The sequence below is a fragment of the Neolamprologus brichardi genome, chromosome 8 (assembly GCF_056152115.1).
Source record: "Neolamprologus brichardi isolate AB-2024 chromosome 8, ASM5615211v1, whole genome shotgun sequence".
Classification (NCBI taxonomy): domain Eukaryota; kingdom Metazoa; phylum Chordata; class Actinopteri; order Cichliformes; family Cichlidae; genus Neolamprologus; species Neolamprologus brichardi.
Genome location: NC_142111.1, coordinates 1,863,844 through 1,890,953, shown reverse-complemented (window position 1 = coordinate 1,890,953; position 27,110 = coordinate 1,863,844). Strand labels below are relative to the sequence as shown.

Here is a 27,110-nt window from a genome sequence, read left to right as displayed (position 1 = left end):
ACTGTTAAGAAGAAATTCTGCATTATATAACCTTACAGACCAGTGTGAGTTTGGCAACCTCCTAGATCCACTCACATTGATGTAGATTAGTCTAAAGAGGGCAAAAGTGCTTATTTAGTGACCTCATCCAGGATTAGGGGTTCCTCTGGCTGTGGTTGAACAGGCAACCCATACTCTGCCCTAGGCCACTTCCTGTCTGCTGTACTGTCTTGTCATGAAAATAATCAAACACATCACAATTAAATAATTAAATAAAAAGGATTAGGGACTTTGCGGAACTCGTCTGAAGGGGGGCTGAAGACTGAACTGAGTAACTAAGAACACTTCAAGTGTTGCATCTCATCCTCCATGTCTAGCCTGACGATCCGTGGCCACCATGTGAATCAGTTCATCTCTGGATTTGTTTTCCCTTGCATACTTTAAACAACAGCAAACGCTTTCACGGGTGGATGTTTTCATCTTCGGTCTTATCAGCCTGGAGTGGTGATTACACAGACTGGAAATGATGATGCCTGTAGGCTTGTTTTGTTTTTGTTGCATCTGATTCATTCAGAGGAACAAGAGATGACTGTGTCACAATCAGAGGGGAGTGCTGAAATGCAGAGAGGGGCTTGTCAAACCCTGCCATCAAGTTCTTCACAAAAAGGTAAACAAAAAAAAAGAACACATTAGAGGCAAACAGCTGTTAGTACATAACAGGAGAAACAAATGACTGGTGTTTGCTCTGTTAGTCCTTTCCCTTGATAGTCCCTGCAGTCTCTCAGCACGATGCCGTTGTTTAATACAACTCGAGTTGAATGCCAATTAGTGATGCCTGGACTTGTTAATATATTGAAATTGCGTTGTCAATAAAAAGTTAACTTCCCCATCTAATTCTGCTGCTGCATCATCACATGCAGCATTCAAAACATATTGTATTCATACAGTAAAAACACTAATTGCCTGCCATGAAAACCAATTTGCCTCCCTCCACAGGGCAGAATTAAAAGTTGGGCTTAGCAAGGTAATGAAGTATGACACGCTAAGTCAAGGATGGAGGCTTTGTCTGAAGTAATCACTTCTCCGGATGCCGTGACTTGGCCGTATTTCATATCAACAAGAGTGACATATGGAAAAATAATTAAAATGGACACATTCGAGTTGTTGCCTGCAACAACAGCTGGCAAGCTGCATTTTTAATACACCATTAAATTTGCATGCTAGCTGTCAATCCAGTCTCCTGTCTGAGGCAGAAAATTCTAATCAATCAAGGTGTTAGAAGTGTAATCTAACTACATCAGTGGCGTGGATTTTGAGCTTTTCTCTTTAACCACACTCGCGCACAGAGGAAATATGTGCTAACAATGTGACAGTGATTTACAGTGCTGAATTTGATTCAGTGACAGTGAGTGAATAGAAAAGTACACTGCAGTTCTCTCGTGACAAAAGCAATTAATATAAGCTTGCAATGGCACTGAAGTCAGTCTGTGAAAGCTACGAGTGATGATGTGGTGTAGCGCTGCCAGCAAACGAGAAGAAGCACCGCCTTGGTCTTATCCTTCTTCTAAGATTATGCTTCCAGAGAACTTTTATACAATTACTGGTGACTCTGACGCTTCAAACTGAGTTCTGCAGTTTTTACACCCAAGGCAGAGGTAACAGTGTGGTTCTATCTGACAGCAGCACACACACACACAACAGATCTTTGAGAATCTTTACTCGTTTGGCTCAGTTTGACAGAAGCCTCAACCTCCCTGCCTCCTTAATTTTGGACAAGAGGACAAGAAAAGAATGTGTCAGGCAGTGCATCGATCTGCACAGATGGCTGAGGGGACAGAAGCAGGGTAAGCAGCTGTGCATGCTAAATGAAGGGATAAAAAATTGACAATCAAGTAACAACAATTGGTTTTAGTAAAAAAAAAAAAAAAAATTCTTTACTAAATGATAATTTTGCAAGAAAGACACATAACCCTAATGTTTTTGTCATTTAGTCTTTCCCACATAAAATAAAAGAATGAATAAAATATTAATTTCTGCCATACCATAAATCAAAGCCGCTTTGGTAGCCAGTATTTTGTATTTGCTTTGCATCAACTTGAGGCATTGAGCAAAGGGAATTCATGCAGGGAACAGATGGCCACCCACCCTCACAGTAGACCTGGCTCCATACACCACCACAAGGCTTTGAATGGAGTTGTGAAATTGCAAGAAATGAAATATTTTTACACAAAAAGCTTGCATCTGCTGGTGGTTTGACTGCTGGGACAAAATAATGCAGCTCTTTTTTTCTATCAGTGGAGATGTGAATGGGCTCTAAGATGGAGAGAAGTAGACTACAGTATAAAGATGCTGTAACATATGTGAATTGAATCAAAATATGCATTATCCATGGCACACCTGCTGATAAATTTATCCAGCCAAGCTCCAACATTAAAAGGTCTAGGTCTGTAATTGCTACCAAATATTTTTTATATATTCAATTAATTAAATTCTTTGAAATTCATTTTTCAGCCAAATTAGATAGATAGATAATTTGGCTGAAAAATAAAATTCACTGTCGAGCGCAGATTCACTGAGCGCAGCACAAGCTAGCAAGACAGAAGCTAAGCTCGTTGCAACATGGCAAATTGAACCTCCCCCATCCTCATTCAGATCTGGCCTTTGGAACTTTTTTGGTTTTCATGTGAAGTATGACCCTGAAGGTAAGCGCGTCATGGACAAAAGTAAAACAGTATGTTGGATGTGCCACGCAATGCTCAATTACATGGGTGGGAACTAGTGGTTAGCGCAGTTAGCTCGTTAACATGTTGACGCCGTCCAGCCCCAGCACGGGGCGATCCGCGGTAGCTCGTTAACGGAGATTTGCGTTATGGCGTTAATGTCATTTCAACGAGATTAACGCTGACAGCACTAGTGGGAACACAACGAATATGACTGCACATTTACTCCGACATCATCCTAGTGCAAAGACAAGTGGAAGCAGACAAAAACAACAAGCACGCATGCTACAAACTTTAGCCGAGTCATTTAGACAGCTGTTAGCACATGATTCTCCTTATGGGGACCTGATATGTTTAATATGCTGCTGAGAATATAGCCCAGAAGAAGCGTATAGTATAGCTTTTATTTTGGAAAGAGCCATTTCTCTGTAATAAACTCTCTTTTCCAAAGATGAGTGATTTCTCGATCAGATAGATTTATTATTTTATTACTTTGTTGTTTCAGCAACATTAAATTTAAAAACTGTACTTTTGAGTTAAAATATATATTTATAATTTTAATAAATTACAAATTAAAACGGCATGAACATTTTTTTGTATTGAAAAAATATCGAACCGAACTGTGCTAATATATATATATATATATATATATATATATATTAGGGGCAGCACGGTGGCACGGTGGTTAGCACTGTTGCCGCACAGCAAGAAGGTCCTGAGTTCAATTCCAACATCAGGCCGGGGTCTTTCTGTGTGGAGTTTGCATGTTCTCCCCGTGTTTGTGTGGGTTCCCTCCGGGTACTCCGGCTTCCTCCCACCGTCCAAAGACATGCAGCTTGTGGGGATAGGTTAATTGGATAATCCAAATTGTCACTAGGTGTGAATGTGCGAGTGAATGTGAGTGCGAATGGTTGTCTGTCCCTGTGTGTTGGCCCTGCGACAGACTGGCGACCTGTCCAGGGTGTACCCCGCCTCTCGCCCTATGACAGCTGGGATAGGCTCCAGCGCCCCCCGCGACCCTGAAAAGGAGAAGCGGAAGCGAATGGATGGATGGATGGATATATACATATATATATATATATATGTGTGTGTGTGTGTTGACAAATTTGACTGCATTGCCAGACACTAAAACCATTTATTGATGTATTTACAGGTCCAGGTTTTTTTTCTAGTTATTCTTTTCATTGACTTTTAATTTTAGTTCTGTTCAGTTCAGTCCTGGTAACTACAAATGTCGAGATATGGTCCGTCCTATTTATTTTATTTTTACACGAAAAATAACTTTTTTGTGTGTCAGAAGAAAAAGTCCAAAATGTGTAACGTATGTATTGGGGGAGTTAATACATACTGGAAGCATGTATTGGAATTATGTGCAGTAATTCAACATTAGGGCAGCACAGTGGCGTGGTGGTTAGCACTGTTGCCTTATAGCAAAAAGATTTGGAGTTCAATTTCTGTGTGGAGTTTGCATGTTCTGCCCTGTGTTTGTGTGGGTTCTCTTTGTACTCTGCTTCCTCCCACAGTCCAAAGACATGCATTTAGTGGGTTAGGATAATTGGTAACTCTAAATTGTCCAAAGGTATGAATGTGAGTGTTGTCTGTCTCTGTGTGTTAGCCCTGCAACATACTGGGGACCGGTCCAGGGTGTAGCCTGAATGTTGCCCTAAGAAAGCTGGAATAGGCTCCAGCTACCCCATGACCCCGAAGAGGATAAGCAGAAGAGAATGGATGGATTTATCATCATCATCATCATAGTTTATTTATATAGTACTTTAAAAACACACAAGGCTGACCAAAGTGCTGAACAATAGAAATATAAGAGTTACAATAAGAATAATAAATACGATAAAATAATAAACATAGCAAAAACAATAAAATATAAGTAAATACAAGTCAGTTAACCACTGAGTCAAAAGCCAGCAAATAAAAATGTGTTTTCAATCTGGATTTAAAAACCAGCACTGATGTCGATTGCCTAATGTGAAGAGGAAGATTATTCCAAAGCTTTGGAGCCAAGTCTCCTCTAAGTTTTAGCTGTGATTTGGGGACTGAGAGCAACAGCTGCTCAGCTGACCGGAGCGAACGAGTGGGGACATAGTTCTTCAGCAAATTAGACAAATATGCAGGTGCCAGACCATTTAAGGATTTAAAAACCAATAAAAGAATCCTAAATTCAATTGGAAGCCAGTGCAGGGAGGCCAGAACTGGAGTAATGTGCTCAAATTTCCTTCTACCAGATAAAAAACGTGCCGCAGTATTCTGTACTAGTTGCAGGCGTGTCAGAGTGCCCAGTCCAACCCCTATTGAAAGGGAGTTGCAATAGTCCAAGCGTGAGGTTATAAAAGCACGGATAACAGTCTCCAAGTCACGCCTTGAAAGAAAAGGTTTAACCTTCGATAGACGCCTGAGTTTGTCGAAGTTGAGTTGAGGATTTAAATGAAAATAGTATTTGTACAAGTGTAATGAACTTGAAAGTCAATAAAAGCTAAAGAATTATGGATTTAATCGGGTGGTCCGGTAATGAGATTGACACCCTTCTCTTCTCAATGAGAAGCTTGGGCTTGGGCCGATTGTCCTTCAGAGACATTTGCTGCCGGATACTCAATGGTCAGTTGCATCGTGTGTCTGGTGACACTCTCGATGGAGGACATTGAACGACATTTACCAATTCAGAACCACGATAACAGAGTTCTGGCTGATCGGACCTGGCTTATCAAAGAACATTATTTCAATATGCTGTAAAAAAAAAAAGCTGTAGGTCTGTATTTCTAAGATCATGAACAACTTTTTTCATAGATATGTTTTCCTCACAGGACAGCCAAATGGGGTGCATTTTTATTTTACAGTTTTCCAGTAATACAGTTTTATGTATAGTGATGTGTTTTCGTGGCGTTTCATTGCTTCTTGTCCTAAAGGATCATGTAAAAAATACCAGTCCCAGCTATTTTGACAAGGTTCCCAGCACCACTGGATAATATGCAACCCCAAACAATGATTTCTAAAGAAATGAGGGGGTGGCTCAGTATTGTTTAAATGTAAAACGATGCAGAAAACTGACTTGGTGACTCCACTGGGATAAAGAAAACAACAGATGTGTGTGGAGAACTAAAAACCTTCCCCAAAACAGAAGCGTCATATCTGTTTATGTTCACTGTTGTAGGTGTGATTAAAGGTCTTTTAAAACAGTGTCTGCTTCTACAGGGGTTTAATGGCACCATACAGGAACATTTGATTTATTCAGTTCAATTCAATTCATTTTTAATTATATGGTGTCAAATCACAATGGCAGTTGACTTAAGGTGCTTTATATTGTAAGGTTAAGCTAACTATATAACACCTATGAGCAAGTGCTTTGGCGACAGTGGGAAGGAAGAACTCCCTTTTAACAGGAAGCATGGGTGGCCATCTGTCATGACTGGTTTGGGGTGAGAGCAGGAAGGCAGGACAGAGACGCGCTGTGGAAGAGAGCCAGAGATTGATAGCAGATTATTATTAACAGAAAGGAATGAACCAACGTTTTAATTTACATTTACTTTTAAGAATTAGGTTAGAAAAATTGTGAAGAGGTGCTCTAAGTCAAGCCTTCTCCAGACACTCATGTGGATTTTGCTAGTATTTTACATTTTCTGGTGTTTTAACAAAATTAAACGTAATAATATGTAAAACAATAGAGACACGAGGTTGTAAAATCAAATCTAGATAAAAACACATCTTAAAATGTGTTCTTAGTTGCAGTTTGTCACCACAACTAGAGGTTGTGCATGAACATTCTCAACCGTTGACTTTCAACCACTTTCACGGTGAGTGTTCACATTGCTTGGTGGTAGGGAACCTGTTTCCAAACTGCCACGATCCATAATCGTACATTGATGATAACCCAGCCCTGACCTCACCTGCCCTCCCCAAGGCCTTCTGTCCCAATGAGCTCAACTCATTTGATATACAACTCTTTAACAAAGGTGGCTCAAGTCAAGTGGTTGCTAACTGGTTGTATTCTAGCCATATGTTGATATAAAGCCAAAGTTTATGACTTTCTGCCATTTTAAAGTTAAATGACTATCCTGCAGTAATTGTTCACAAGTTGTGAGTGATTTCTGTGTATGTGTATTGAGATTTTCACAAATTTACTGCAGTTAATTGAACCTTTTTGTGACAAATAGTTTGCATGTAATCGCCACTTTTACCACTTAGTCCATTTCTTTTCTAACCTTAACCAGAGGTCTTCTGTTGCCAACCCAAACCCAAGCACAAACATGACCACCTCCTGATCCAGGTTGTCAAATATGACCACTCAAGTTCCTGATCTCTATGTAAAGCTTGCTAAAAGCACTTTCAGAAATGTGGGTGATTCCTATCTGAAGTAGAATCTCAATCGAGGCTGATTTATACTCTCTGAGTATAAACGTAAGCTCCCCCTTTTTCATGCTCAGAGCTGATCTCATTTGACACATAGTTGTTTTGTATCATGCTACACAGATGTGAAACATCCAGCTGCTCTGACGCCCAGAAACCCAGTCCTGACTTCACCTGTCCTCCCCAAGGACTGCATTACAACAGCACACACACCTATACACACAAACACACACGACTTCCCATCTAATTACCAACCAAACCAAACCTTCTGCCTGTGTAATTAAGTGCTATAACAGATGCTATGCTAATCCGAGCCAGAGGACTACATCATGACTTCTAAACTTCGTTGTCAACCTGGCAAAAAAACCATATATAACAGAAGAAGACAACATCTGTTTCAAATTCATGTGGCAAACAGACTTTTTCCACTGACTGACCTGTGAATATGTATTTGCATTCTCTCATTTTTCCAGCGTTGTTACTCTTGGCCTAGAGCAAACCAAGCTGTGCAAACCTCTTCCAAAAAAAACCTAATGAAGGTCGATATGATTTAACTTCAGCTGTTTACTTGATGTTAACCTTAACGTGGCTCACATCAGCCCACATGTTTACTGTTTGGACATTTTAGAATCCATCCACAGATTTTGGATAAATCCAAAGCTGCTTAAAGAGAGGGAGAAAGTGATTTTCTGACAATTGTAAATCACTGGGCTGGAAATGTTAACAGAAACTCCGACTTTGATGTAAAGTAGGTAGAAGAAATTTCGTTTCTTTTGCCCGTCAAGGAGAAAACTAAGAAGCAGCTGAATCCATTCTGCTTTTGTGGATTTGTAGAGGACTTGTTAAAACACCATGAAAGAGTGTGGGATCCCTAATTAAACTGTTTGTTTGCCTCTGCTGTCCTAAAGATAATACAGAGCAGTAACAACATCTGAACCAAACTTCACACCACCATTTCAATGATTTCAGGATTCACTCCACAGTAATACCTGCCTCTGGGCACGAGCGTGGCCAAACAGAGATGTTGGAAAGAAGAATACTGTTAAAAAGAACCGTGGCTCTGCAAAAAGCTTCACATATTTGTTTGTGAGAAATTTAAGCATCAGAACGTCGTTCTAAGATTCCAAATTCTCAGTCTGTCACATTTTATTTGTTTGTGCTGTGGAGGAATCAAAGGCTACAGTTTGCAAGAAAACACGGCTTTAACTGCACAGATGCTGAATGCTAAACCATCCCCCTTGCTGCTGTTATGACAAGTGCAGGGATGCGGGAGTGCTGCTATTGTGATATTTGTACAGGGAGGAAAATCTGCTTAAAAGAATCAGGATTCACAAAACTTCATTACTCATCTCTGGTAGAGAAGCGCCGGGTGGGGGGTGGAGGGGCTACAGAGCATATCAGAAGGGTTTTTTTTTATTATTTTTTATTATTTCTAGCTGCACATGAATGCCATTGTGAAACAAACCCCCTCTGGGGATGAAAACAAATGAAGCAGAGAGCAAAGAGGAAAACGGCTAATTTCATGTAAACATAAATGCGATGGTTCCTCATTAGAAGTAAGAGTGGGAGAAAAACTTGCAGGCTCCTGCAGTCTTGTGCACTTGGAAACAAAGTCATGATGTTTGTTGAAAGAGAATCCGTTCCTGCTGGTAGAAAAGCCACACATATGCAGTTACACATACACACAAACAATCACGCACACACAAATACGTGTCGACCGAGCAACGCATAAATCTGAACTGGTATTTATTAAAGCAACCGCAGGTCATCAGCTGCCGTAATTAGGGTGATGAGCAGGAAATCAGCAGGTTTTGATAGCAAAGAGGAAGCGTGGAAATACATCAAAGTACACCACAGAGGAAGCAAATTATATTTCAATCGAGTCGATTTGTTACAAAGGCAGTCATTTACCATGAAACGGTACAAGCATTCAATTAAACGTTTGAAAGCAGGGTCAGGTAAAGGATGTCATCTTGCAACCCCTGCAAGGTTGCACCAACACACACACAGCCACCAACACACACAGGCACTGAGTCTGATTTGTTGGAGCTAAAATGGATGGGAATAAACCACGAGTGCTTAGTCAATGTGGCTGCATACTAATCAGTGTGTTACCCATGGGAAAACTCTACCCCCGCCCTACTAATAGGTGCATGTGGGTTGAGAATGCATGCACAAAGTCACCTTCTCCACCCCATGGCGCCCATCACTGGAGCTATGTTTATGCTTGCTTGTATTTGATTGCAAAATGTATTCATGGGGACTGGATAGGGAAATTGAATCTGGAAATATTTTACCTCTGTCCAGTGTCTCGTAGTTGATCATCGGGGATGTGAGTGGAACATTGAGCAGGACTTTAAGCATTCAGCAGGTATAAAGTGTTGTGTTTGCACAAAAAGAATTTAATCTTCTAAGTAAGAAAAAGAGAAGGAAACGAGGACAGAAAAACGACTTTACCTTTCTGATGGCCTCGTCCCAGTGTCACAAAACCAGAAGAGATAAAGTTGTGAAGGTCAGCGCCTCCACTGCTTCTGACGCTCTCTTTCCCGTAGTGGAGACCTGATCACATACAGGGACACACAGAGGCAAGCATGTAGAGCCACAACACAGACACATTATAACACAGCAGTTGGGGAGACCTGAATGCACAGTGTCAGTGTTCTGAATCCTGAATATGAACATTTCAATTTTGTGTAGCCAGTAGGTAACTTGTGTCTGAGATACTGAGGGTGTGCTGTCCAAGATGTGTACTTGCATTTACACAGCATTTTCCCAGTCTCACTGACCGCTTAAAGCACTACAAGTGACATTTTTAATCATACATCACATTATTCTATGCACTTCAAACACTTTATACCTCACGTCCATGGCCTATTAACCAGTTAACATATATGACCTTGGGACAGAGGAAATAAGATCAACTGAAAAAAACCCATGCAGGTCCAGGAATAACATTACAAACTCCACACAAAACAACTCCAGCTAGGGTTCAAACCAGGAACCTTCTTGTGTGAGGCAACAGTACTAACCACCATGCCGATCAATAAAGAAGGGAGCTTTATCCCACCACAATATCCTGTTATGCAGAAGTGGGCTGGACCAGGTGACCCTGAATCCTCCCTTAGTTATGCTGCAATAGACGTAGGCTGCCGGGGGATTCCCATGATGCATTGAGTTTTTCCTTTCCAGTCACCTTTCTCACTCACTATGTATTAACAGACCTCTCTGCATTGAATCATATCTGTTATTAACCTCTGTCTCTCTTCCACAGCATGTCTTTATCCTGTCTTCCTTCTCTCACCCCAACCGGTCGCAGCAGATGGCCCCGCCCCTCCCTGAGCCTGGTTCTGCTGGAGGTTTCTTCCTGTTAAAAGGGAGTTTTTCCTTCCCACTGTCGCCAAAGTGCTGCTCATAGGGGGTCATATGATTGTTGGGTTTTTCTCTGTATCTATGAAGCGCCTTGAGGCGACTTTTGTTGTGATTTGGCGCTATATAAATAAAATTGAATTGAATTGAATTGAAAAGTGAATAAATACACCCATTTTCACTGATTAATAAGAAAGCATAATATTGCAGTAATTTTTAAACGTCATAAGGGAATGATGTCAAACATAAGCATCTGATCACAATGAGATGTTAAGCTAAAAATTAACATGCTTTATTTAAATATGCTTCAATTTGGATATTGTTGGAGGCACACTTGTTTTCTCTGCAGCAACTCAAAAATGTAAAAATTCAAAAAGACAAACTGTGTGTTACAGTCAACAGTTGGTGGTCAACATGAGTTTTTTGCCATACTACACTGTGTTTAGACTGTTTAAGTCTGGACAGTTAAGGTTAAGAACAAAGCAACATGAAACACAATGGCGACATTGAGCCAGAGGAACAAAAATGCTAAACCATGTGCAATGGACGACAGCGTGGGAAATAATCTGCTAGCTCTTCCAGAGAAGGCAACTGTAAAAGTAAAGTATAAAGTATATCTGAACCTTTGCAATAATGTTGACCGTCCCGTTGAAGCCTTACCCTTTCTGAAAGTAGCATATTCAATCACTTGTGGGACTATAACAAATTAATATTTTCATTTTTTACTCACTTGTTATTTTAGTAAATAAGCTGGTACTTATGTAGTGCTTTTCTACTCTGTTCCTGCACTCAAAGCGCTGTCTATGAGCTTCATTCATCTATTTACACAAAGATTCATACAAACGCTTTTATTTAACATTCACACTCTAAATTCAGGGTTTAGTCACACTCCAATGTCGTGCACAAAGCTGTCCGATTATTAAATGACTCATTTTACCTCCTGAGCTGCAGCCACTTGATATAAAATGTTAGAAATGAACTATAAAAGCTACCTGCTTTCTCCCAGAACTCAAATGTCAAAAGGTGGCGCCCATTACAAGTGAATCTGACAGTTAGGACAAAGATTTAATTTATTAGTTTGACTCAGTGTTTGGTTTTACGGTTAATGAAAATGCACAATCAGACTAATGGCAGAGATTGGATTTAGATTATTGCTTTCACTGTGTTGGCATGTAATTGTCCGTGTCATTGTAACTCTTTTATATCACTGAAAAGCACAAATATCACAGATTTTTTAATTTTCTTTGTGACACTGACACAGTAAAATGTAAAATTTACACAAAAAAAGACATAGAAATGTATCGAAATTACAAAGCTCAAAAAGTTATGTATCAGTTTTTAATGGAAACTAAATATAGAACCACTTTAATACTAATAGAACCCTTGGAATATAATATATATACTGACGTATAAAATCAACAATGTTTCACTTTACAAGAACATTTGCAGGGCAGCTAAATTGTGTTTGAGTGTTTCTATCAAATTTCTTATTTGCCTCAGATGTGTTTCTTTTTTTTTGTGCCAAATCTAAAATTTTCCCATGGTGTCATTACCCCTCAGACATGGATTGAGGGGAAATGGCTGAAATGTGAACAGCAGCTGCAAACACAGTGCTGTGATATTCAAAAAAAAAGGAAGAAGAAGAAAAACAGCAATATGTTTCCACCACCCACATACTAGTGCACTTTGAACTCAATCACACCTCTCCCTGTGCTGCCTTCATGCTGCAGATAGAATATCTACAAGGGTTATTTTACGCATTCAGTCATACCAGCATGCATGTATATATATCACATGCAGAATTGCTAGAGCAGCTGCACTATTATACTATTATTGTCTTCTTTTGTCATATTTGTCATTGGTAGGTGACTCCACAGGCCATTGTAACGACCCTGGAAAAACCATTCAAAAGTGATCAGAATCCACCTTTTTCCCCTCCCGCTTTCTCTCCCACTGCTCACCACTGAGAGATAGCATGAAGAGTCTGCAGAGAGAACGTTGCACATTATTAATTTATCCTCCTTGATACAAAGAAAATCGTGACTTTCACCTCAATGATGTACTATGGAAATGAACAGCCGCTGGAGCCAATGCACGCTGAGGATTCATATGGTAATATTTTTTTTAATCTGACCTCTTCACTGCACACCTACACCTCTGAAATTGGAAAAATGTGAATAATAAGATAATTATATTATGAACAAAGCCTGATGTGGTGCAGCTTGGCAGCCATTGGAGAGACTATCTGAATCCAAGGTCGATTAAGGTCCAACACGGCCAGGCAAAAGTAATTTGATTCAATTCAGTTAAGTTTAATTTTTCAAACATCAATTCACAACAACGGTCACATAGAGATGCTTTATACAGTAATTTAAAGAACCTACAATATTAGAAAGAAACAGAAACAATCACATGACCCTCTTTGAGCGAGCACTTGGTGACAGTGAGAAGGAAAAACTCTCTTTTAAGAGGAAGAAAGCGGCAGCCATCTGCAGAGAACCGTTGGGGGTGAGGGGGAAGAGACCGGATAGAGTCGGGACAAAAGACAGATTACGGGAGAGAGAGTCAGTGTTCAATTCTAACCAATGATTAAATGCAGTAGTAGTGTATAAACACCATTAAAAAGGAATGAGCAGCCGAGCAGCCTGAGCTTATTGCAGCATAACTAAAGACTGGTTCAGGGTCAACTGATTCTGCCCTGACTATGAGCTTTATCAAACAGGAAAGCTTTATGCCTAATCTTAAAAGCAGAGGCAGTGTCTATTTCCCAAATCCAAACTGAAGGCTGATTCCATGATGGGCTTGATAATACGAGATGTTATATGTGAGGAGAAGGATTTTAAATTCAACTCTGAGCTGAACAAGGAGTTGATGAGGAGAAACTAATATGGGAGGAATGTGGTGTCTCTTTCCAGTCCCAGTTAGTACTCTTGCTCTGGATCAACTGAAAGCTTTTTGGGAAGCTTTTAGAGCAAACTGATAAAAATGAATTATTATAGCCTTGAAGTTATAATTGCATGAATCAGTGTCTGAGACAAGATGTTTCTAATTTTAGCAAGAATGCACAAATGAATCAGAGTAATTCTATATATTTGTTTAATGTGCTCACTGAAGGACATTTCCTGGTCACAAATGACTCCAATATTTCTCACATTATTACTGAAGGACAAGGCAATGCCATCTAAAGTAAATATCTGGTTGGATACCATGTTTCTAAATGTCCTAAATGTTTCAGGCCAAGTATACTAACGTAAAAAATGTCTGTAGTTTAACTAGGTGATTTGTACCATGAGACTTCATGGATAAATAAAACTGGGTTTCCCTGCATAGCAATGAAAATGTGTGCAGTCCTTTCTAATAAAATTCCCTAAAGGAAACATGTACAATGTAAAAAGTACACATCAAATTCAAAAGTGTTAAATGTTTTGGTGTTAGTAGTCTTCTTGCAAAAGCAGAGTTAATTTTACTCTAAGTAGAGTCACATTCTTTTAATGTAACTCTGAGGTGTAAAATGATAGTAGTTAAAATCGAGTGTTAAAAATGAGTGTTTCTATTTCAAATCTGGAGGTGCTACAATGGAAACATTAACTCTTGATCTCTTAACTCTGAACTCCTAGAGGGGCTATGACACAGAGTAAATTCCCAGACTCCACCCCAGTGTTGCCAACTTAGCGACTTTGTCGCTATATTTGGCGAGTTTTCACACCCCCTAGCGACTTTTTTTCCAAGAAAAGTCGCTAAAAAAAGACGTGAAAGCGCATATCGCTTTTACTCTCAACAAGCAGCGGGTGCTGTAACGCAGTCAGTTCTTCTTTTACTCTTATGCTGTTTTGTGGATCAGGTTTAAAACTACTTATAAACACACACACACAAAGTAACTCCACCAGAGTGCCTATTTCGGGTCACTTTTGCCGGTCCAAGCCCGGATTAAGGAGCAGGGTTGGAATTGTGACATTACAAAAAACAATAATTGCTAAAAGAAATTTAATTTGTAGTTCTAAATAAATTCTAACTGCATTTAGGACGTTTTTTGCTCACTTTATGTCTCGTCCATGATGTTATTTCTCTCTCCAGCAGCGTAGGTTACAATTACATTAGCATGACCAATTATGCAAATTAGGTGATGACGTCATTTAGCGACTTCTAGCGACTTTTAGGACAACCAATAGCGATTTTCCTTACTGAGGAGTTGGCAACACTGCTCCGCCCCCAGCACCATAGGCTCCAATCGAAGCTGAAGTGAAGCCGTTTCAGAACATTTTGCTCTACATATTTGAGTTGTTTGCCATGCTTGGTAAGTCATTTTTTCAAAGATTGTTTCAATTATTATTATTAGCTTTTACTTCTGTGGCTCTTTGGAGTTGAGACAAAGCTGTGTGAAAGGCATTAGCCATGTTGCTCGGTGATAGCATAATATTCTGTTTTAGCTAGCTGAAAGGTATTGTTTGCGGGCAAATACCACAGCCTTGAAAAAAAGCTTGCATGTGAATTTTCAGTCAAACCTAAAACAATGTCTAGAATGTGAAATGTTGGCATAATGGTGCTACTTGAAGCCTGAAAATGATCTCCCATAAAAAACGAGCAAACAGCAGTAGCAGACGTCCTGACTGGGTTCTACGTTAGCATTTAGATCCCTCCCGAGTTTTGTGCACACGGTTTAGGTAAAAATGAAAAAGGTTGAGGTTTTACATTTAGTTCAGTATTACCTGTTGCCTGTGTTCTTGTCTTTTGGGAAAATACTTTACACAAGTAATGTCTCAAAAAGGATTCTTTTTTTTACTGTGCTGCAATTGATTTGTGCCGTCTCAACTAATTTTTATTCAATCTCCACATAGGATATGCTTGTGAAGATGGAATATGGGGGAGAGCAGAAGTGCGTTGAAGTTCCACAAAGTGATGAATGAAGGACATGCATATTGTATTGAAGAAATAAGTGATGAGAATGCTGTTATTTGCATTTACCAGCTCACCTATGTCAGACCTTTTGATAAACAAAATTCTAATGAAAGTGAGAACATGTACACTGTTACATCTTTCAGAAAATGTTTTGAAATTGTGGTGCACAGTTCAGAATAAATGTTTTTCAAAAACCATTGCATCTTTTTAACAAATGTTTATTTCCAAAAGAATTTCTAGAAGTTCAGAACAGTAAAATTTCCACTTTTTAGAATTAATTAGAAGATAACTCTTACGTAGTTAAACTCTTTGAGAGTTAATATATAAACTCTTAACACCTAGTTAGCATTAGTAAGTGTTAAATTATCAACTCTAGACAGATTTGGTGTTCAACACTAAATCAGAGTTAACGTACCAACTCTCCAAAAAGAGTTAAATTAACACTCTCTGGTGTGGACCCATATAGACACTTTAATAGTGTTGAAATCAAATCTGACAGTGTTAATTTGGACATGCTGGATTTGCTGTGTACTGGTCCCAGCACAGTCCTCTGTGGAGCTCCATGACTAACTTTTGTGTCTGAGGAAGACTCCCCATTTACATACACAAATTAGGCTCTGTCAGATTGATATGATTGAAACCACTGGGCTGAGATCGAATACAGAGGTGAGGCCACTGTCAGACGCCAGTCACTCATGCTGTTTCTGTGACATGATGTACTCTAACTCCTGACCGAAACGCTTTCCAATAAAACAACATTCCTTCGTATATGATCAGTTAAATGTTTGACAAAGATTTTTTTAAATGATAGGAAGGTTGGAAACTGTTTTTTTATGGCTGGATTGAGTAAGAGCCTTAAAAGCATGTGGTTCACAGCCTGTTAATAAAGATGGATTAATCATATTTAAAATTAAAGCATTCATAAATGGTGAAACTTTTTTTTTAACAATCTTGTAAGGATGGAATATTGATGTTTTAAAGGAAGACATTACTGAAGTTAAGATTGATTGGAGAGAAAGACTCTAAGTTCCTCTGCTTAATGACACATCTGTGGGATAGCTGTGGATATTTTTTTTTCTCTATCGGTTAAAATATGTAAAGAAATTCATAAAGTCCTTGCTAGTTTAGGTCAAAAAGGAATAATTGGCTCAAGAGAGCTCTGACTCTGTCAGCCTGGCTACAGCGCAGAAAAGAAACCTGGGGTTGTTTTCCTTGATCGTACCAAACGGTAAACGTTCTCTTATTGTGGTACAGTTTTGGATTTTTGATTTTTTTTTACCCAAATTAAGATCTTTAATTCAATTTTCTCTCCAAATGATTTTATCTACTTTAAGGCACAGATTTATCAGTTATGCGAGGTACCAAACTCTGTTACCAGTATCGATCTCTGATTTGTTGCCTTCTTTTTTGGAGCAGCCACAGTATCTGGGGGTTGTAACCTGAGTATGATTAAAGGCACGGCTGGGCTTATTTATATTTTCGCTAATAAAAAATTAAATGAGGTGTTAAGGCTGGGGGTGGCTGTAGCTCAGGAGGTAGAGGTTCGATCCCTGGCTCCTCCAGTTTGCTTGCCAAGTATCCTTGGGCAAGATACGAACCCCAAGTTGCTCTCCGATGCATCCATCAGAGTATGAATGTTCTTAGGAAGCACTAAAAGCTCAGAAGAAAACGTGATTGGGTGAATGTGGCGTGTTGTATAGAGCGCTTTGAGAACTCTGGAGAAGAGAAAGCACTATATAAGAATTAGACTGTCATTTACATGGATGTTAAAATCTCCTATAACAGTGATTTTTATTAGAACTGAGCACTTAATCAGATTTATTTTTAAAGTCTGAGAAACCAAATAGAAATACTGACTATGGACCATGAGGACAACAGATAACACCTGATTTTTGGCTTCTCTGATTAGGGTGGACAAAGTTCAGAGTGGCTTTCAAATGATTCATAACTCTGTCCAGGTCTTTGGTTGATTAATAAGTAAAATAAGTAAAAGATTGCTGCCACTCCTCTCCTTAGCCTCTGACAGTATGACTTGTGTGCAGTGTTGGGGAGTAACGGAATACATGTACCGCCGTTACGTATTTAAAATACAAAATATGAGTAACTGTATTCCGTTACAGTTACCGTTTAAAAAGGTGGTATTTAGAATACAGTTACTTTGTTGAAATAAATGGATTACACGGCGGTACTTCCCTGTTTCATATTGTGGCGGGTCAGGCCTGTTTGGGTTTTGTTTGACAGCTACGTTCTGTTGTTCCAGGCGGCAGCGTTACTGTTGCCATGGTTACAGGGCGACGTTCTCTCTCTGCGTGTTTCCTGGGTGAGAGAGGCCTTTTTGTTGTTGTTGTGCTAAGCTAATAGGCAGAATGCTACCGGTATAGCTCTAAAGAATGTAGCATCATGGGCAGTGTAGTCCGTGCTGCAGGGAGAATGGACTGCCATACCCGTTATGTGTCTGTGAGCGAGGGAGGGAGAAAAAGGAAAAGTACGAGCTGTCATCGAGCAGAAACGGGAGCTGGAAGCATGTAAATATAATAATAACCACTGCAGCCAAGAAGAGAGCCTGACGAGCCCAGTTGTAAGTAAGCTATTAAGACTCGACTGTACACCGTGTTCGTGTTTTCCTCCGAAACAATAAGTTCTGTTGGAGCAGCCTTTCAACGCCTCTCTCTGTCTCTCGCTAGCAAAGTGACCCACACAACAAAGTAAAGCTAGTTTTCAGCTACGAGCCCGACACAGAACCCACCGTATTAGCCAGAGGTCCCTTTACTACGGGTCGGAGCCGCGGACCTTCAGTAACAGTAATAAATCACAGCAATATTCATGTAGTTGTAAACAGCATGATAATATATTAAGTAATCCAAAGTATTCAGAATACGTTACTCTCATTGAGTAACGTAACGGAATACGTTACAGAATACATTTTGGGGCATGTATTCTGTAATCTGTACTGGAATACATTTTAAAAGTAACCTTCCCAACACTGCTTGTGGGTGCTAATTTATTTAAACTAACATATTCATATTGTTGTAACAAGGTTTCCTATGGAAAAGAAAATCCTCATTCTGATCAATTATTTATTGATTTATAAATAGTGATTTATAAGAGAGAGAGCTAATATTTAATATTGCACATTCATTTACTTTTAAGTGTATTTAATGGTATTTGATCAGTCCTCTGTGAATTTTAAGTCTGCTTCCTAAATTAAACCGTAATACCATTTATATGGCACACTGGTTTTAGAGAATGATCAGAACTATATGTGTCATTTTGATAAAGTAGCTCAGTGTCACATATCTCATTCTTTTGCAGTTTCTCTGTTATATAAGCTGAAACCTCTAAAGGAAACTTTTTCAGTGATACCTTGGAAAATACATGCCCCTGCCCTCTCATGAAACTAATTGCGCAGTGCAGTCCTAAGTTCTAACCCACTCTGGGCTGTCTTAAACCACAACAGCTGCGGGATATAGCTGGATTCCTGCCTCTGCACCTGAAACACACTTATTCACATACACGCATATGTCTGGCACTCAGGGTGCCAGAAGTCCAGCTGTATAATAAGGGGCAATAATGAGATCTAGGGCAGGAGACAATTAGGTGGAGTCTCTCAGTTGCTCGGGTTAAACACAGGTGCACTCAAGAGAAAGCTTCTAATAAACATGTTGATGCAGTCAGCACAGAAATGTTGTTTTTAACATGGGGCCTGATGATTATCTGGCCAATGGGGAGCCAGTGAGGTCACAGCGGAGATGTTATTGCTGCACACGTCAAGGATTAATTGGAAAGAAGCAGCAAGAAGAGGAAGCAGATGTTTGTTACATGTGTGTAGTAGTGGTTGAGGCGGGATGCCTCACTGAATATGATTATAAAAGTGCCTATTGGCAAATAATTAGAGTAATTAAATCACTGTTTTGTTGTTTAGGCAAAATTTGGGGTTTATGTGGAAAGAAGGTGCTGCACACAGAACGCTTTTAGAAATATGTATCTGAAGATCACGTCATAGCCGCCAAACAGCCGAAAATGTTGTTGTATCATCACGACCTCTAATTGTCCACAGCAGCTGACCTTTAAGCTCGAGAGTCGTCTCATAAAATGAACTGACAGCTCAAATCCCTTCAGTGCTGCAAACAGTGCAGATATATAAATACCAGCTCAAGGCTTTTCAGCTGCTACGAGAACCCTAACATGCGCCGATTCAATGAACTCAACACCATAAATTATAATCAAATCTTTAATTCAACTCATTACGAGTTTTTTGTTGTAGTTCACCCATTCTGCTTTTGAAAACTGGGCCTGAACACTCAAGACGTTGCTCATTAGGAGACGGAGGATTCTTTTATTCTGTTCTGCATCTAACAGGGAGACAAACGTAAGATCTCTCAAAGATCTGATCTCTCTTTCAGTAAGTAATCACCAATCCCTGCAAGTGTTCTAAGTGAAGTGAAGGCTTTTAAAACACTGTGATATTAGGGAATTCTAGTTGGCCTGCCTATAAGGAACAAATGCGCTTGACTAGTGTTTTTTGGTTTCTGTACCTGAAAACTTTACTTCATCATTCTCTGCATTAGGAAACTGTCAGAGAGGAAACCAAGCAACACTTTAAAAACCCTCTGAAAAAACAGGCAACTCTTTGCCTGTGGTTTGCGGTGAATAAATCAGCTTCATCTAAAGAGAGCTGTGGGCCAAACTGCATTACTCAGAGAGGCGGTTATTGTTTACTTTAACCGACGGCAAACTCCTGCAAAGGTATCTGCTCCTCCCTTTCAAGGCCGGCTCCCTGTTGTGGCTGCGGGGTGCTCTGTGTTTACACCCCGACCTAAAAGAGGATCTGAGCCACACAACAATGCAGAGTGGATTCGAATAAAAATAGAAGCACTTGCGCTGGTATCATATTATGCTGTCTGTACTGTTTTTGCTGTAGGCCGCTCTTCTTTTTTTTTATTTAAAAAAATGCAGGGATGTTTTGCAGTGCACCGAGGGTGCCACGTTGCCACACAAGATCTGTGATGTGAAGAAATACATCAGCGTGTATTTTTAGAAAAGGGCTGAAATAAAGGATTTTAAAATATGTTGGGGAGGACATCTCTGCAGCCAAGAGAGACCGGACATGTTTAAATGCAAAGATCAAAGAAGATATGGCTGTTATACCCACTTTAGACATAAGTTGACAGGATCCTCCCTATAGCCTTTTACTTTATGAGGTCTGTCCACCTGATATAAAAGTGTCTCAGAAAGCCTCTGGATGTGAAGTGCCAGCAGCAACAGTTCCACCCGAGAACCCTCTCCTCTCTAAGAGGCCTGCCTTGCCATTCTGTGCCAAATGCCCATTTAGGCGTACATGAATATGCATTTTCTATGCGAGCGAGTGGACTCCCTCTCTGTTCTCTCAATTTATATGCACACATTAACCACACTTGTGCCCGCACTGTCACTGCCTTTCATGTCCAACCCCATCAGGACGGCTGTGGTCCCTGATGTGGAGGGGGTGGGTTTTTCTATTTTATCTAGGATAGACTGAGCAGAGCTGGCGCAAGTTGTATTCTCTTTGCAGTGACTCTCTGCAAGCAGGCAAAACACAGGCGACAGAGCAATATAAAGATAAAGCGACGCCCGAGCTCATGTGAGGAAAAAAACATGCAAGCGTGCACTGGAGGCAGGCTGACATGTGCAGCTTTGCATCTGCCCCGTCTCCCTCTCTGTGCATGGGCCGGCAAGTGACCATTAAGGATAGACCAATTCATTCGCTAAGCTGAGGAGACATTAAGTGAATGAATGCAGACTGCAGCTGCAACAAGCACTGTACTGCAAGAAAAATGCCCCCCCCCAAGTGTGTGATAGATGTGAAAGTGACAGAAAGAGGCCAAGTTTACATGACATTCAAGCGGCTGCAAACCCAAATAAAGCTGAGAATATGCTCAATCTATTATTTAAAGACGAGGATGCAGAGAGACTGTTGCTGTCTCGTCACACAACTCAGCCATAACAACGTCATGTACTGTGTTAGGTGCTGTGCTGCTTACATCTACAGCTCAGAGAATAAACATTTTAGCTATAATATTCTCTTCGCTCACATTTTCTGAAGGTCGTTATGAGTCTCGCATCGATTAATATAAATATGTTGTTATATGACTGGTTTCTAATTAAAACATTTCAAAAAGAGTGGAAAAATAGGCCTGGATTAAGATTTAATCTAGGGATAGGTGGGGGTGGCATCTTAGGGGAGAGCAGCAGGCAGTTTATTTCCTACATTCTGGACTACATTTGTGCACCAGTTTATATATTTTCTGCACTAGTTTCCCTTTTAATATATACTGCAATATAATGTACTGAGACTCTTTGGCACTGTAGTGCTTTCAATTACATTTTCATGACGTTTTTTACATTCAACACTATAACTTCCACGTCACACTTACATGTTCTCCTACAACATTGGCTGCCATCAGGCTGCTTTTGTGCCTTTTCTTAGGTGAAGTAATCTGCATAATCGTCCATGTATGTATGAGAATTCATTTATTTGCACTGGATTTGGGGGCTCAGATGTGTTTTAGTATGATGCACGTATTTATGGAACTGACTGAAAGTGAGAACAGCCAACATTATCTCAAGGTCAGTTAGCAAACTAGCAACCATATTTCCAAAGGTAAAAAAACGGTGGCTCACAATATCCTTTCACTTGATTTCTCCAACCTGCTCGTTTTCTCACAGCATCAGAGCTGTGAAGCTGCTGGCAGAGATCAAAACACTTTGTCTCAAAACTTTGTCTGCTAATCTGAGGTTCGATCTCCAGCTCTCTCAGTCCACATGTCAAAGTAGCCTCGGAAAAGGTACTACACACCAAATTGTCCGATGCCTGCATTGGAGTATTTGAATGCAACACAACAGCTCTCAAAGTCAGAAAATGCTTTGAGTGCTCATTCAGAGTATCAAAGTGATATATAGGGGTAGAGCAGGTCATCTACTGATCGGAAGGTTGGTGGTTCGATTCCTGGCTTCCCCTAGTCTGCATGCCAAATATCCTTGGGCAAGATACTAACCCCAAATTGCTCTCCGATGCATCCATCGGAGTATGAATGTGTGTGAATGCTTCTTAGAAAGCACCTAGAAAAATGTGCTTGTGCGAATGGGTGAATGCACAAGTTGTGTAAAGCGCTTTGAGTACTCAGAAGAGTAGAAAAGCGCTATATAAGAACCAGTCCATTTACCATATATATACCCTGTCCAACTATAGTTTGGATATAATAAGAATTTCTATACAGCAAGATGATTTCTAAACAGAGATAACTGCTTGTTTGTCATTTATCACAGTGTGAAAGCATCCAAGCAAACACTTTGACTGAGTAACTGTTAGCTGATCGTCTTTTATTGAGGCCTTGGATGACAACATGACAGTTCAGCCTTCCCAAGTGTTGCTCGAATGTCATTCTTAGACTTTTTTTAGCTAAGGGAAGTTTGCGTGTGAGAATTATTTTATAATGTTCTGTTATTTTCTTGCTGAACTCATGAAAAGTTAAGCTGTCATACACTGACGTGTGTAAAGACAGTTTCTTCTGGCTTTTAATTTTAGTTTAGTTTATATAACTTGCAGGAAATCCTCCAGCCTGACTTAAAAATTAAAAACCACAATTTGTAGTTACTTACCAGTGTCGACCACCTGAGCTTTAAATTAGGGGTATATGTATAGCAAGGGGAAGTTTCTTCTCTGACAGTAGATACGTAGATAAATTAATAGATCGTGCCACAGAAAACGTTACACAGCAGTAAAGTCTGCCGTGCTTTCAGAGCTACATCACCTTTAATTTTCTACTCCGTATCTCTGCAGTTGCTCATCCTGCACAGAGGCTTAACGTCTTTCTGTTTTTCTTTCCATCTCAGCAACTCCATTGTAATATCTCATTATTTTCCATCTGTGTCCCTCTCCCCAAGTGGCTTTGTATCTCTCCATCTGATAACACCTGCTTTGTCTGTGAACCTGCCAGTGCCGCCTGGATTCTGTGTCCGTTTTTCAGGCCATATTAATGACTCACACTCCTGTCTGTTCTTGCAATTGCAAGGTTAAACGACTCCGTGTGTGTGCTGACTGAGTGAGAGGTCATCACTTCCAGCCTATCAGAATCTGCTGGGCAGGTCTACCTTTGCTAGTCTGTGATTATCTGTCCTTTAGTCTCGCTGTTGCTCTCTCTTCTCTTTTGCTCAAATCAGATGACTACAGGATGTTACCACGGGAGATTAAAATGCTGAAAGGGTCAGTACAGTGGGTGCGATTTGAATGGTATTGCAGAATTTTACACACAAATAATGATGATATGCTGCAAATGCATTGCACAAAAATGCTCTCAAAGACACAGGCACAGGGTTCGGCTGCTGAAATGTCCCTTCAGCCATAAACATGAGCTTTAGAGCTTCGAGTATAGAGAGGAGAGCAAGAAGAGCTCTTACCATGGTTGGATTTGGAGGTGTGAACAGGGGTGTAGTGGTTCTTGGATGAGGTTCTGACTGGTGTGTTGTCTTTGGGTGAGCCATTCATGGCTGCAAAATTCTCACAGTCGTATTGTGATATAGGGATGGGCCCCTGCTGCCTCAGGATGTCTGCAAGGGCCCTAAAACAGACAAGCACACAGCAAACAAGTGTGAACATTACACCAAAAAGGAGGCTTTTCCTCTTTGTACAGGTTGTCTCTGCGCATGCATGTGAACACAGTTAAAAACCAGACGTGAATTGTTGAAACAGCGTTGCGCTATTATGGGTAATTCAGGGCCGCTCCGCTTCTTGTTCTTCTGTCTCTCTCTCTCTTTTCTTTTTTTTCCTTTTTTTAACACGTCTGGGAACATGACGAATGTTCATTTGCAAGAGAAACAGCGTTGGATGTGTGAGTATCTCAGCTAATTGGGTTGAATTTGAATGTTTTTCAGACCGCACCAGGTGCATGTGGAAGGATGAAGCCCTCGAGGGGGGTGAAAGAGGGAGAGAAGCAATCATGATGAAAGAAAGTAAAAAAAAATGTTTGTTTGCTTTTTTTCTCACATCATACTTAGAAAAAACGGGGGGGAAATCTAATTACTTTGAAGGCGCCGCAGCAGCTCAAAGCTTTTGTACGACAAATATATTGGTGGTTTAACCTTTGCCTTTAAATTAATATCTTAGCTTCACTTTACCTCGCCCCTCTCCCTTTCCCACCCTGCCCTCCTTTGTGACCCTCATGGAAAGTGGTGGTGCCAGTGGTGCATGCGTGTCACACAGCCTTGATACAGCCAAAACATTAATGCAAACATCATCTATTATTCACAGACTTAAGATTGCTCAAGACGGTGAATAATGCATTCAGTAATAATAAAAAAACAATTCAGCGTTGAAGATCTTATGTGTCAGCATCGTGTTGGTCTGCCCGTGTTTGATGGGGCCAGTATGAGGAGATGGGATGCAGTTGCACCATCTCTGCTAAGCATCCTCATCCACCTCCTCACCTGAACACACCCGACAGCCATGTGCTGATGTGTAGAGGCTGAAGAGAGGGCTGTCAAGTATGATTCTTGACAGCTGGCTGGTTGCCTCCTGAGCCCAGTATGCAGACGAGTGTTAGACTCCAGCACCAGTTACAATTTCTTTTTCTTTTTTTAATTCTGCAATATGAACTAAAAAAGCATCAAAGGAACGTTGGCCATTAGTCCTTCTCACTCCCACTCATAGCAGATGCACGCACTTGTTTCAGGAGCACCAGCCTACCACAATCAGTATGATAACACTCTTTCAACTTCTCTCTATAATTATTTTAGGCTTTGGTTTTTCTGGGATTTAACATCTGCTGCAGATCGAACACAATTTGATCTGAGAAGTGCTGCCTGTTAGATGACAGTCTGTTCATTCATTCCAGTGCTTTACCAGCCTCGTTTTCACTTCGTTAGCGCTGATGGAGAGAAAGAAAACAAGTTGCTTGCTTGAAAAATATCGCATTTGACAGCACTTTGGGCCTGTTTCTTTGACCTTTAGCCCCTGCCTTTAAATGGACTCTACATCTCTGTGCATATTATGGTCTGTCCAGTTATACATATGCATGAAGTGCAAAAGGCAGACTTTTAATATGCAGCTTTGTTTCTTGATTAAAGGGCGCACGTTAAGCAGAATGATTACAGTCTTCCTCCCACTCACCTGTGTATATTCATTTCTTGAGGCGGCTCTGTGGCTTTGTCATATGCAACTTTGGCCGACACTCCCAACACTATGATGAAGGCTATGATCCCACAGGTGATGTAGACCGCCGTGTTGGTCTGATCCATGGAGAGATAGGGATCATTGGTCGGGACGGGGGACGGAGTGGCCGTCTCCAACCAGCCCGGCGTTACGTAGTTCGTGCACGCAGTCTGATCAAGTCGGTCTTTCTTATACTCGCAGCAAAAGCGCAGGAAGCACGTCCCGCAGCAGTACCGGTGATCCGTGTTGTTGCACTCGAACGCACTGTCAAACTGCCCGCTTACATCGAAGTAGCCCTTGCAGGACTCGTGTTTCCTGACGGGCGACGGTTTTGGAGTCTTCTGCGGGACGACCGTGGGGATAGCGGTGGCTTTCGGAGCCTTCCTGGTCGCCTGCTTGGGTTTTTTACCGCCCGTTGCGGCGCTCAAGACGCTCAGGGGGTCCAGGTAGATCAGCAGCAATAAAAGGTACCTTATCCCCATGATAATGTGAAGAAGTCTTCCAGTGTTATGCGCTTGCACAGACACTTCAACTCTGGTTAAACGCTCAAAGGTTCAGTCTCGTGCAAGTCTTCCCCTGTTCGGTCAGTGTCCTGTGCAGCCGTCATGCTGAATGCAACTCTGTGCGGACTGTTGTCAAGGGCATTCTCTGCAGTTATTATGCAATGGACACTCTAAAGACCATTGCGAGCCTTCGCTGAGTGCAGACAGGAGAGCACAACCATATCTTGACCGGGCTCAGGAACTGACAGCCGCCCGGGCTCTGCGCGTTCTCCCCGCCTCTGCTGAGCTGTTGCGGCGCGTCGCTATCCGAGGTGCTGATATCTGGAGCCCACAGTCAGCTCCGTTAAGAGTCAAAGTTGGGCTGGGGGAACAAATAAAACAAACGAGCTCATTAGGTATTATCCTCACGTCAGAAGCGCGTCATTAATTCATTTTTCTACCCGTATAAATATCCCGACACATCTGAGCCACGAATTTGAGTTCGTTCGTGCAGTTTGCGCGACACCTCGAACTTGATAACATTCCACCCACACATCACAGGATCGTCCAAACGAATCTGGTGTGTTATCTTTATGTTAAGCATCACACCCGAGCATTGCAGTACTAAACTAAACGTGGCGCCAAGAGCATTCCAGACATTAATTTCAAAGAGGATTCAAAGTAAGTTGACGACTTTTATTTTTCTCGATATATTCACGGCATTTTAATTCTGAGTGGGAGTATGAAAAGCCAGCCTACCTCTGTTAGGATACCCACTGGGGAGTTGCTCTGTGTCTGGGTCTCAGAAAGTCTCTCTCCCTATCTCTCTACTTCTCCTCTCCTCTCCTCCTTCTTGGTTTTCTCCCTCCCTCTTGTCTTACATCACTTCGGTGCTGGCGTCAGAACTCAGCCATGTATCGGTAAATTGCACCCCCGTCTTCTTTTTTTTTTTCTCCTTCTCCTCCTCCTCCAAGCAAGCCTGGTTATTGGCATTAACACTTCTAAATTAAATGGCTGCACAGACCTCTTGTTCGCTGGCGGTATCCGGCAGCATCCTTCACTCTCCGCATGGGTTGCATGTTTATTCGTGCTTGCAGTCTTCTGCGCAATTTCCTGACCTTTCTGTGC

The 27,110-nt window shown here is 40.9% G+C and overlaps 1 protein-coding gene across 5 annotated transcripts in view; it reads right to left on the bottom strand.

The window, feature by feature from the left end:
* Positions 1-26,799, bottom strand: part of shisa6b (shisa family member 6b) — a 91,125-nt gene extending 64,326 nt beyond the window's left edge. For all 5 annotated transcript variants that reach the window (XM_006796930.3, XM_087845252.1, XM_006796931.3 and 2 more), the window contains exons 1-4: positions 26,742-26,799; positions 25,459-26,364; positions 23,751-23,911; positions 9,510-9,611 (exon numbers count right to left, since the gene is read on the bottom strand). In XM_006796930.3, coding sequence (XP_006796993.1) covers positions 9,510-9,611; positions 23,751-23,911; positions 25,459-25,982 — 787 coding nt within the window. In that variant the 5' untranslated portion in view covers positions 25,983-26,364; positions 26,742-26,799. The remainder of the gene's footprint in view (positions 1-9,509; positions 9,612-23,750; positions 23,912-25,458; positions 26,365-26,741) is intronic.
* Positions 26,800-27,110: the final 311 nt, after the last annotated feature.